The sequence below is a fragment of the Gadus macrocephalus genome, chromosome 1 (assembly GCF_031168955.1).
Source record: "Gadus macrocephalus chromosome 1, ASM3116895v1".
In the NCBI taxonomy this organism is placed as follows: domain Eukaryota; kingdom Metazoa; phylum Chordata; class Actinopteri; order Gadiformes; family Gadidae; genus Gadus; species Gadus macrocephalus.
The window spans coordinates 6,015,068-6,027,760 of record NC_082382.1 but is presented as its reverse complement, the minus strand read 5'-3'; the positions used below and the strand labels follow the sequence as shown (position 1 = coordinate 6,027,760).

Here is a 12,693-nt window from a genome sequence, read left to right as displayed (position 1 = left end):
AAATGGAGCACGATGGCCAGTGGCATGTAGTGTTCTGCATGTTATACCGCCCGGCTGGTCCAATGCACAGGGCATCTTCAGTATGGTCGCAGCCCAGGCCACCTGCAACATGGATCTGATCCGGTAGCTGGGCATGTCTCCCCATTGACACGTATCAAAACGCTGCAGCACGAATCTCATTTCCTCGACCTACTACTGGGTGTCGGGGATCGATAGCCACCGTCCTCAGCCTCCGTGCCAGTGGACCGTTCAACCTTGACTGCATGCCTGTCAACAACCCTCCGTCAGAGTGGAGGCTTTATCCCCTTAGAACTGGAGGATGGGGTTCAACCTTATGTGGTCTGAAACATGACAGCCCTAAATAATTGATTATTATGAGGTATCTCTGGAAAATGACAAACCACAGAGGCAGTCCTCACACCTTTGGATTGGCTATGCCATATTATAGTTTTCATTCTATGGATATGTACCATCTAAATGAATAGGCTACATTACATTACCTTGCCGCTATAAATAGACGCGGCCAGGCAAACAGGCTACTGTCAGCTTTAGACTACATAACATTTGTATATTCTTGTGCATTATTGTGCTACTGGCAGCCTGCTGTTAAATAAACATTTTAGTTAATCACTGTTTAGTTAATCACAGGCAGGATGCCCATAATGTAATGGGTGATATCATGACTTTCACACATCCTCTCCTACTGTCTTGTCTTGCTCACTCTGAGTTATGTAAACATGTTTGTTATCTCAGCTATTTTATTTTAGCACCATATATTGAAGTACTGCAAATTCCTCTCTGTTCCTTTTCAGTTCAGTTAAGTAAATCTCAATATTCATTTGTGGGGACTTCATGTTATATTTTACTATTAATATACATTACTTTAAATATTCGTTGTACTGTTAAGTTATCGTGGTACTGTCTGTAGACTACTTGCTCTCAGCAGAGTAGTTGGAGCGATGTGTTCTGGGTGCTGGAGCCAGTGTTGGGACATTTTTCCGGCCCAATCTGGCAACCCTGGCAGCCTAGTTCCAGCCAGATGTCCCCCCTGGTCTGAGTCTGTTGGTACCTGGGATGAGTCTGTTGGTACCTGGGCTGAGTCTGTTGGTACCTGGGCTGAGTCTGTTGGTACCTGGGTCTGTTGCTACCTGGTCTGAGTCTGTTGGTACCTGGTCTGAGTCTGTTGGTACCTGGGCTGAGTCGGTTGGTACCTGGGCTGAGTCGGTTGGTACCTGGGCTGAGTCTATTGGTTCCTGGGCTGAGTCTGTTGGTACCTGAGTCTGTTGGTTCCTGTGCTGAGTCTGTTGGTTCCTGAGTCGGTTGGTTCCTGAGTCTGTTGAGTCCTGTGCTGAGTCTGTTGGTCAGCACGTACCGCTGGAGTCTGAGCTGCTAATGCACGGCCGTCACCCAGCAAATGAACCTGATTGGTGGGATCATCACCTCATCACTGGACCTGGGACCGTCCGAGTGAGGACCAGTGGCATAAAGACCACGCATGAGCTGAACGCTGTGAATATGCAGCAGGGCCAGCTCAGTCTTTCTCTACATGGACACTATACATACGATGATAGGAGGTAGTGGAGAGATCAGATCTCTTCTCCTCTCAACATGTGGGTTTCAGGGCGACCGTGGCTCGAGGATAGTGACTCAGAGGGGTGTGGAGTTCTGGCCTCAGAGGCCTTCCAAATCAGAAGCTGTCCTCGTGTGTGTTTTTCCCCCTTTCTACTGTTCTTTTTAACAGGATGCCCTCTTTTCACATGATTATGACCATCATGTTGATATGGGATGGACCGCCTAGAGCTCATACTCGTGTGTACTCCTAACCCCACAGCGAAGGCCAGGCCAGCCGTGCAGGATGGATGCTGCTGCTGATGAGAGACGAGAGTCCGACGTGTTATGCGCCATAACACCAACAGCAGAACGGTTATCCAAATAACAAAGAGGAAAACACTTGCGTTATAATGTGTGTAATAACACACACACACACACACAATGAGCGCTCGCACGGTCGTAGCTCATTGTCTCATTGGCGGGCAAAATTCTCTGGGCGGACAAGGCAGAGAAAGGGGAGGAGCTTGGCCCTTCATGACGACATATGGGGCAACATTCCAAATCAGTGCGCTTGAGCTTCCATTTTTTTCACAGGCAAGCAGGATACCTAGTGCTCATTATACACCGAACGCAAGTTTTAGCCACCTGGGGACCATAGGCAGGGGAACTAATATTTATGTGAGAAAACCTCATAAAGTGAGATTTTCATGCCATGGGACCTTTAAAGATATGCTGTTAATCTCCCTTTGAGCTGCTAAATGTAACTAAACAACGACTGAGGTTTTGTGTTTTGTTGGTTCTGATGAAGGATCAATTGTGTCACTATCAAAGTCAGGTCGAAATCCAGCAGTGTAATCTTTTTGGGGCTTTTGGTGTGATTGTGCTTTTTTACATTTCTGTAAAATCTCACTCAAATGTATCATCCCATTATGTAAACAAATCTCCCCTTTATGTGTGTTCTTCCCAAAGGTCACAGTAGCTTGACCTCCCTGTAGTTATCTTACCTTGCTGAATGTGATGAATCACGACCATCACATCATTCTAATACAGTAAATAATCTCTTATTACTGGAGGGTCTGTGGATGAATTGTAGCCCCGGCCGTAATGCAGAGACTTAACAACCACATGTAGCCTACTGAAGTGCTGCAAATCCCTTTCAGTTCCTTTTCAGTTCAGTTCAGTTAATCTCCATATAAATGCGTTGGGACTGTATGTTATATATTACTATGCCTCACTTTAAATAATCAAAGTGCTGTTAGGTTATCGCAGTACTAATGTACTTCTAGAGTACATACAGTACTCTAGAAGTACATACCGTAGCAGAGTAGTGGGAGCGATGTGTTCTGGGTGCTCCAACGAGGACTGGGGTGTCCCCCCCGCCATCACACTCCCCCCTGGGCTGAGTCTGTTGGTCACGTACGGCTGGAACCACATTGTGCTGAATGTTGTGAGGCTAGCGTCTGGTTGTGATCCCCTCTGACTCAACAGCTGATCTCGCCCTGATATTAGTCGGGCGGTCCTGCTGTATTATTATTCCTGTAACGGCTTCTCCCTATTTTACCCGACAATAATTATATTTTATCAACTTCTATTCTGCTTTTATTTAAAAAGTCTATCGTTGTAGTCTACCGGTGTAGTTCATGTTTAACTAATAGGTTGTTAAAACACTTAGTAGTGCTTTGCCCCAAACGTCCACACCAGCACTGAGCACCTGGAGTAGGTAACTGGAGGTAGGTCTATACTCTCCTGATTAAAGCCTTAGAATCACTTGTAACACACATGATGGTTTCTTCCTTTTCTCCACTCCTTGGGTCAGGTCCGTCTAGTCATCCATGAGAAGGGCCTGATCTGCGATGAGAGGGACGTGAGTCTGCCCTTGCAGGAGCACAAGGAGCCTTGGTTCATGAGGCTGAACCTGGGGGAGGAGGTGCCTGTCTTCATCCACGGGGACACCATCGTCAGCGACTACAACCAGATCATCAACTACATGGAGAAAACCTTTGCAGGAGGTACAGTGGCAACGTGCTGACGAGTGTGCTTCTCTCTCCTGTGGACAAAGATTGTGAGATAAAGGGTCTCTCTTGTCCTTGTGCTGTAGTACAACAGTATTAGGTGTTTTATTGCGTTTGTGTTTCCGATGCCTTGATATCCAGAGGAGAACTGAACGCCAGTGGTGGCGTGACACTTGATAGACTCACACGCAACACAGCCCATGGAGGGGGCTGTGTTGCGTGTGTTGTCATGACATCGTGCCTGATAGTCGGGGCTTTACGTAATGTCCCATATATTCTCCAGGGATCCCGGAATGCCCCGAGGAACGCTGGGAACGATGGCCCATAGATGAAGACCCTCTTCCTGTTAGTGGAGTGTAGGGGGGGCCTCGGTGAGGTGTGTGGTGGGGCCCTAGTTTGTGTAGAACTGCCCCTTGTGCACCATAGAGGACACCCGGCTGAGAGGGAACATCAGAAAGTTCTCTTATGCTCTTTCCGAAACTACTGTGATTGCAGAAACCATAGTTGGCCCCACCACAGAAGCTATAAATAAAAAAAATAGGACATTGTAATGTCCTTCAAAAGCTTGTGTTACTTATGGAACCAGACCTCACGCTGGAGGTGCTTCTAACCGGCATTGGGACTATAGCTTTGACTTGAGGATGTACTTCTCCAGCGTTCAAGTCCCTAACGACATCTGGCCTGTGGACTACCAACGTGCAGGCTAGGAGGCTTTGGCCGTTCGGCCGAATGCATGACCAGTCCAGACCCGACCAGTCCTGCCTCTACATGGAGTTTAGAAGTTGTTGAGGGCCATTTTCCCAAAGATTACACATAAAAAAAGATGTATCTCCTTTATTAAATGTGCTTTGTTATGATTTGTGTGGACATGTGGCGTTGGGGGTTTCACGATAGGAAGTAGAAATGTTCTGTACTGAACAGGATGAGGGTTCAGCTACCTGCTGTTGGTGGACTGGACCCCAGTGGGGCCGTTCCCCCCCGTTGCGCGCTATAGGAACGGCTCTCTGCCTGCAGGCTATGCACAGGGCGTGCTGGGAGATGGCCCGGTGCAGCAGCCCTGCCCTTAAGACGGCATCCTCCTCGACCCTGGCCCCTCCTCGATGAGGGGCCATGAGCAGCCCCCCGTCTCCCTCTCTCTGTCCATGGGCTCCACCTGTTCTCCACTTGAAGAGGTGAAGGTCTATGGGATAGAGCTGAATGAGACTGAGCTGTAATGGTCCAACATGCAGCTCAACTTAAAGATTGGCTCAGTCTGGACGGCATTCACCTTCAACACCTTTTACCAGCAGTATGACAAGCAAAAAATCTGTTTTGTCTCTGATTTCTTTTGACCGAAGACATGGGTCTCAGTCCTCAATTTTTAAGTGCTAGGGCGTACAACATATAAGTATTAATAATATAAATAAGTGTGTAAGAGGGGTGTTTTTAGGAGAGTAAGGGAGGAGAATGGGCGCTGGGGGGTAAGGGGACAGGCTATGCAGAGTCCAGGTGAACTCTGAACAGGTGCGTCTCGAGTCTCTTGTTCAGAGTCCAGGTGAACTCTGAGCAGGTGAGTCTTGAGTCTCTTGTTCAGAGTCCAGGTGAACTCTGAGCAGGTGAGTCTCGAGTCTCTTGTTCAGAGTCCAGGTGAACTCTGAGCAGGTGGGTCTTGAGTCTCTTGTTCAGAGTCCAGGTGAACTCTGAGCAGGTGGGTCTTGAGTCTCTTGCGGAGGCTGGTGACAGTCTCTGCGGTCCTGATGTCGGCAGGGAGCTCGTTCCTCCATTGCAGTGCGAAAACAGATAAGAATTGGGATTTTGTTGTTGGACCTTTGGTTCCTCTTAGCGATGACGGTACCAGGCATTAACGGACAGGTAGTTGAGCAGAGCGCTTGAGCTGAGGTGTGTGATTTGACCAACGCTTGGAGGTAGGCTGGGGCAGTTCCGTTGAAAGGAACTTCTAGGCCAGTACCATCATCTTGAATCTGATGTGAGCTACTGCAGGGAGCCAGTGGAGGTCACGGAGAAGGGGGGTCACATGGGAGGATGGTGGTAGGTTGAACACCAGGTGTGCTGCAGTGTCTGGATACGCTTACAAAGGAAGAGAGGATGTCTGTGAAAGGTGTTATGCACAGTGCTGGTGGGCTGTCGCAGGCAGAATTGTCTTATTCCGGAGCCCTCATGAAGGTTGCCTAGGAACTCCAGGGACTCCGTGATGACATCACGGGAAGAGGCGGGGCTTCTGCCCGAGAGGGACTCTGTCTGTGCTTCATTGAGTCTTTTTTTAAATCTTTCAACTTATCGCTCATTTACCTATCCAAGTGCGAGCAATATATTTTTGGGTTGTCAGGTTGACACTATAATCCAAAAAGGAAGTAGACTTGATGGCCATGGTAGAAGGGTCCTGCTGCAAGTGTGCTGTGTGTGCTCTAAGTGTGTGTGGGGCCGTGTGGTCCTGCTGTAAGTGTGTGTGGGGTTGCGGGGTCCTGCTGTAAGTTTCTGTGGGGTTGTTCCCTGGCCTCAGAGGCAGTGGCTCCGCTGATCCCAGAGGCCGACTCCCCGGCCCACGAGCGCGTGCAGCAGTACCGCCAGCTCCTGGACGGCCTGCCCATGGACGCGTACACCCACGGGTGCATCCTGCACCCCGAGCTCACCACCGACTCCATGATCCCCAAGTACGCCACCGCAGAGATCCGGAGTGAGTAGAGCCAGTGTCGCACCGACAGCTCAACTTCCCTTAACTTGACTTGGGATTTGTATTAAAAAATGTAGTTTCTTTAATTATTTTATGGCTGCACTCTCCTCAAACTTCAAACTTTGTGATTGTGTCTAAGAGTGTTTAGAATACACTATGTTGAGTTTTGTATTAGAATGCAATAGTATAAGAGTATGTTCTGAATGGTGATGTATGGGCCATACTCTAGAGAGCACATTGTACATTTGGTATTCAAGAATGTCAGTGGAACACTTCACTACCATATCTACAGTAACTGTAATCTAATTTGTGCATATAATAAGTGCCTCTGAAACAGATTTATTTCTGTAAATTTTTTGATTTTGATTATTTCTTAGGCATTGTCACAACACTTATATGATTTTCCATGCATCCGACAATGTGTGTTCATGTTGGTATTGTGTGTGTGTGTGTGTGTGTGTGTGTGTGTGTGTGTGTGTGTGTGTGTGTGTGTGTGTGTGTGTGTGTGTTGGTGTGTCTGTATGTGTGTGTATGTGTGTGTGTCTGTGTGCGTGCATGCGTGTGTGTGTGTGTGTGTGTGTCTGTGTGTGCGTGTGTTTGTCAGGACACCTGGCAAACGCTGCGTCTGAGCTGATGAAATTGGACCACGAAGAACCTCAGCTGACAGAACCATACCTCTCCAAGCAGAAGAAGCTCATGGTGAGGACTGACACGGATGTACGTTAATGCCTACCAATTCATCTACCTACATCCGTAGGTTAATACCTACGTAGGTTAATACCTACGGATACCTACGGATGTAGGCGATGGGGTTAGCTTAGCTCAGGAGGCACTGCGGGTTGACTGGTAACCGGAAGGTTGCTAGTTCAATACAGACGTAGGTAGAGGTAGGTTAATACGTACCGATGTAGGTTAATACGTATCGATGTAGGTTAATACGTACCGATGTAGGTAGAGGTCGGTTAATACGTACCGATGTAGGTTAATACATATCGATGTAGTTACGTAGTTACGTATTGATGTAAGTTAATACGTATCGATGTAGGTTAATACGTATTGATGTAGGTTAATACGTACCGATGTAGGTAAATACGTATCGATGTAGGTCAATACGTATTAATATAGGTTAATACGTACCGATGTAGGTAAATACGTACCGATGTAGGTTAATACATATCGATGTAGTTACGTAGTTACGTATTGATGTAAGTTAATACGTACCGATGTAGGTAAATACGTATCGATGTAGGTCAATACGTATTAATATAGGTTAATACGTACCGATGTAGGTAAATACGTACCGATGTAGGTTAATACATATTGATGTAGGTTAATACGTACCGAATGTAGGTAGAGGTTGGTTAAAACAGGTGTAGGTCGATGTAGATTAATACGTACCGATGTAGGTAGATGTAGGTTAATACTTACCGATGTAGGTAGATGTAGGTTAAAACAGATGTAGGTAGATGTAGGTTAATACGCACCGATGTAGGTAGATGTAGGTTAATACAGATGTAGGTAGATGTAGGTTGATACGTACCAGTGCAGGTTGATGTAGGTTAATATGTGTAAATGTAGGTTTATACGTACCAATGTAGATAGATGTAGGTCAATACAGATGTAGGTGTATGTAGGTTCATACGTACCGATGTGGTTTAATATGTACCAGGGACACGTCACAAGGGAGCTGCATATGGTTGAGGCTCCTCATTACAGGAATGCTTATCAGAGTTGTTCTTAACGGTTAGTTTACTGTATTATCCCTGACAGGCCAAAATCTTGGACCACGATAATGTGAATAACCTGAAGAAAATTCTGGGAGAGTTGATCATGGTTCTAGATCAAGTGGAAGCTGAACTGGAGAAGAGGAACCTGGAGTATCAAGGTATGAAATACGTCTTTTCAAATTACAATCTCCATCTCGATCCAACATTGGTTATATCTGAACCTTTTGAAAAACACCAACATGCATGAATAACTGTCAAATAAATGGATATATATATTTGAATGTTTTGTATACTCACCCCCACTTGTTTTCGTCTCTTCTCAGGGGAGAAGTGTGAGTTGTGGCTATGTGGACCTGAATTCACACTGGCAGATATTTGCCTGGGAGCCTTGTTGCACAGGCTCAAGTTCTTGGGACTTTCGAAAAAATACTGGGAAGACGGCAGCCGGGCCAACCTCCAGTCCTATTTTCTGCGCGTGCAGAAGCGCTACGCGTTCCGCAAGGTGCTGGGAGACATCCACAGCACGCTGCTGTCCGCCGTGCTGCCCAACGCCTTCCGCATGGTGAAGAAGAAGCCGCCATCTTTCTTCGGGGCCTCCTTCCTCATGGGCTCCCTCGGGGGGATGGGCTACTTTGCCTATTGGTTTTTAAAAAAGAAATACATGTAGTGAATGCCCTCTTCTTGTGTTTTAACGTCTGTGTATTTGTGCGATGTTTCAACTTTTTCTGTAAGGTTTTTACGACCGCAGGAAACCTATGAATCTATATAGAGAACACTATTACGTATCTGGGGGGACTAAGAATATAAAGAACATTCCACAAGAAGGAATCAACCACAGCACATTTTGCAGGTTACAGCGCCGTTGCCTCCCTATATTTCTGGCGACCTAGCGGTCTCATGGCTGAGGACGGATGAGGCCTTTTATAGCTTGATGGAGGCACGCCATTATGTCCAGTTATACTCAAATGATAAACGTCATGATCTTAATACATAAGAAAGCTCAAACAAAATGTAACGGGGTTTAATCACAGATCAAACTAAGATTGATGACTGGTTTGATTTGACCGTAGCATGCCACTATACTCTTCGACCATAGTGACTGCGTCTTTGTGCACACCCTATAGGCCCGGTAGGCCACTAGTAATCCTCTACCTGGTTGAGATTCAACAGGTCTAATGCCAGGAGACCTCCATGTTGAAAAGCTTCTAAGAGTCTTGCCAGAAACTGCCAGTGGAGCTAACGGACTGAGTCATTCACACTTTGTACACCGCCGACAATTCAAACAACCCCCCACACACACACGCACCCCCCCTCAGAGGTCCCCTTTCCTTTGAAGGAGCACATTGACACCCATGGCCCAGGGGCAGCGACGGCCCGCTGGGGGGGGGGGGCTGGTTTAGGCCCGGCCCGGTCAGCAGGGAGGCAGCGGTCACCGAGGGCGAGGGCATGGGGTTCAAATCATTAAGGTTGTAATAGCATCGTTTCATTTTTCATTTTGCCTGTTTCATCTGGAAATGATCTGTACATTGTTATGAGCATTGAAGAAAATAAGATTTGTTTGAGGGTTAAAATAACTAAAAGATGATAAATGCTTCCCGACGCCTCCCCGTCTGGTTGGAGCCAGCTTATTGGATCAGCACTTGATGCAGGGGACTTTGACTTGCTTTTCGAAAGCTATTCAGATCTCCAGTTATGAAACAATATTTGGGTTCTTGATTATTTCGGAATGGTTTTACATTGATTCATGAAGACTCCTGTTCAGGAACCTGACCTCTTATGACTGGAGACTTGAAAACAACAACTGAGCTCCCAACAAGCTGCTCTCATGGCTACAAACACGAAGCTACAGTACACAGCCACCTGGGAGGGAGACACCGTGTACATGGTGTGGTTTAAGAGGGAGAAGTCAACTCAAACTAATTTCATGTAATGTAAGAACACTCAATTCTAAAAGTTTCACCATGACCCCCCTTGATCACCCCAATGTCCCCTTGGGTTTATCAAAAGGTTAATCAAAGCCCCTCTTAAAGACAGGTGTTTTTTGTTCAGGTCATACAGGACTAGAGATTTTACCACAACAAATGCTTGGTATAATTGTCAATGTATAACACAATGTATAACCACAAACGACACATGTTTTAGAACAATATTTTATAGACATAATTTGATATGCATGTAAGAAATGATAGGGAAATATGGCGTAAAAAAATCTTAAAGGAGACATATTATACCACCAGGTGTGAGTGTGATTAGCCTTACAAGCTGTTTCGAAAATCTGCCCCATATGACATCACTAGTGGGCGTGTCCACCTAGATCTGTGCTGGACAGATCAGTCTACCAACCTACCCAATGGACTAAAGTAAACGTTGCTCATCTATCCATGTAGTATAATACGACTCCTTTAAATAGGCTCACAAGCCCGATTGGACGTGACCTTCCATGCATCACCCCAAATGATCCAGTATTTTTGTCCCATTTTTACCATGCCTTCCATAATCTTGGCTTTGGGAACAGCCAAATATACTTAGTCTTCAAAAGGACCTTTACAGAAACAGAATATTTCAATACATAACCAGCCTTTAATTGTGAGCAGTTTGTTCTTTATGATGGTAGGTTAGGTGGGAGATGTTTAGTGCTTCTTAAATCAGCTTGCCTAAGGATTGGACGTCTGTTTCATGGATCACATATACAAAAAATGTGGTGTTACTTTTGGCCATTCTATCTCACAATAGTATTTTTTTATCTTTTACTTTTATTTTTTTATATTTATAAATATGCATTAATTTATGGTGCTTTTTATGATGTTTTGTTCATGAGCCTTAACATTTTCAGTTGCCATCAAAAACCAAAATTAAATGATGAAAATGTAATCTGATATCTTTATTTACTTTAATGAGACGTGACTCATCACACGCTTAAGCTTGACCGCTTTGGATTGTTTGGGTATTGCAGATCTCTCAAATGCAACTACCACCGTTTTGTGGAAAAATATGTGTCATGAAATGAAACAAGAAAGAACCTCCGACCACCAGACCCCATTTAGTAATGTCATTATTTCATCCATATACATGCCCACTACAAAGCGTAAATGGTCTATTCCTTAGGAACAGGCGAATGTATGGCAGGCTTGAATAGGACCAAACTGAATGAGCTACTTTAGTTTGTTGCATCTTGTATTTCGGATCGGCTAGGCTTATAACATGACACATACCATGTTTGGTAAGAAATAAATAAAAATTAGTGCTGATCTTGAAAAATAAAACACTTGAGTTTGAACACAGGTTTTGTACAACAAAACAGCAAGACCAAAAGTTAATTTAACCATTGAACAAAATAGTGATAGGAGCTTAATGTCCAAGCATGAAGGGTTTATAAGAAGCATAGTCCTGCTTCTCAATTACCCGTTTAAAAAAAAAAAAAAAAAAAAAAAAATATATATATATATATATATATATACTAGCCTACTAGGACTATTTCATCTGCCTTACACACACCTTTATAAGCAAAATACAAATAAAGATTATTGCATATTAATGAATTTTCTTGGCATTATTCTAAAATGGTCCTTTTAGGAAAAGTGCTGACCACCACAGGGGCTGCAGCACTGTGGCCTTCACCTACACAACACTTTACACAGCCTGGTCAACCAGTAAGTCTGGTCCACCAGTAAGCCTGGTCAACCAGTAAGCCTGGTCAACCAGGAGGACTAGGCTCGTTGTTTCTGTGGTTTGAGCTGGCGGAGCGGGGGGAGACCAGGGGACCATGGCCTAAGATACCACACCCTATAAGTCCCATGCCAGGCCAGTATGGCACAGAGGCTCCCCACCAACTTCTGAGACGGGTCGTGGAAGTACACAGAGGTACACGCAAACATGAATATCCAAACCACTACGAGTAAGTTCAGGGCGATGTACAACAGCTGGACGACTACTCTGGGTAGGGTGGACAGACTGGCTGTCTTCAGGTGAGCCATGGGTGCCGTCTCCTCCATGATGAAGAGAGAGGAGTAGAGGAGCAGGAAGGAGTGACCCGAGACGTCGAAGCCGTGCCAGTGAAGGCCGGCCCTCACACAGGAGGTCTTTGACGCGAGGTCTGTGTGGCTGACGTCCAGGGCAGCCGTGGCAAAACACGAGCCGGTGACATTTTCTATGTAGAGGAATGTCTCAGTGCAGACAAACCAACAGGCCGTCGCTGTGACCAGTGAGAGCACCCGTCGGAGCAGAAAGGCCACATCCCGGTTCAGGGCAGAGTTGGAGAGCAGCAGGAAGGGCGTCAGCAGCAGCAGAGTCCATCCCCAGCCCACCTTCACCAGGTACCTGAGGACACAAGGCTCCCCCTGAGTACCACTTCATCAGAACCAGAATCCCTTTTATTACGTCTTATTGTACAAGTACACAAGAGTAAAGTTCTTAGGCTTTCTTGCTCAACAGCCACATAGCAGCAAAAATACAATACAAGTAAATAAAGATATGTAAAAATATTAATATGTAAAAATAAGTAGCAGCATTGATCACAACGAGAAATTAAATCTGTGGTAATAAGTAATGAGGTGTAGTAAAGTGTTAAGCCTAAGTGTAGAGTGTTCCAGTGGTATTGGTACCAACCACGGTTGATTTTAGTGCCAATAGATAGTCTGTACAGTCCGAATTTTAGTCGGAATTTCTCTCTCTACCTTACTGCATAGTCCTACAGCAGATCGGTTTGTGTGGCACTAAATCATGCTGTCATCGA

General features: G+C 45.5%; 2 protein-coding genes across 2 annotated transcripts in view; one reads left to right on the top strand and one right to left on the bottom strand.

The window, feature by feature from the left end:
* Positions 1-3,344: 3,344 nt before the first annotated feature.
* On the top strand, positions 3,345-10,832 carry gdap1l1 (ganglioside induced differentiation associated protein 1-like 1). The gene is made up of 5 exons (XM_060056193.1): positions 3,345-3,560; positions 6,064-6,237; positions 6,839-6,933; positions 8,005-8,119; positions 8,285-10,832. Exons 1-5 carry the CDS (start codon positions 3,455-3,457, stop codon positions 8,626-8,628), a joined length of 834 nt encoding a protein of 277 aa, XP_059912176.1. The 5' UTR covers positions 3,345-3,454; the 3' UTR covers positions 8,629-10,832.
* The window catches only part of fitm2 (fat storage inducing transmembrane protein 2), a 17,179-nt gene continuing 15,307 nt past the window's right edge, over positions 10,822-12,693 (bottom strand). Inside the window, exon 3 of the mRNA XM_060056225.1 lies at positions 10,822-12,278. Coding sequence (XP_059912208.1) covers positions 11,669-12,278 — 610 coding nt within the window. The 3' untranslated portion in view covers positions 10,822-11,668. The remainder of the gene's footprint in view (positions 12,279-12,693) is intronic.

Coding starts and splice junctions, on each gene's coding strand:
- gdap1l1 (XM_060056193.1), top strand. CDS start 3,455: ATGAGGCTGAACCTGGGGGAGGAGGTGCCTGTCTTCATCCACGGGGAC. Junction 3,561..6,063: donor GGAGAAAACCTTTGCAGGAG/GTACAGTGGCAA, acceptor CCCTGGCCTCAG/AGGCAGTGGCTCCGCTGATC. Junction 8,120..8,284: donor GAGGAACCTGGAGTATCAAG/GTATGAAATACG, acceptor GTCTCTTCTCAG/GGGAGAAGTGTGAGTTGTGG.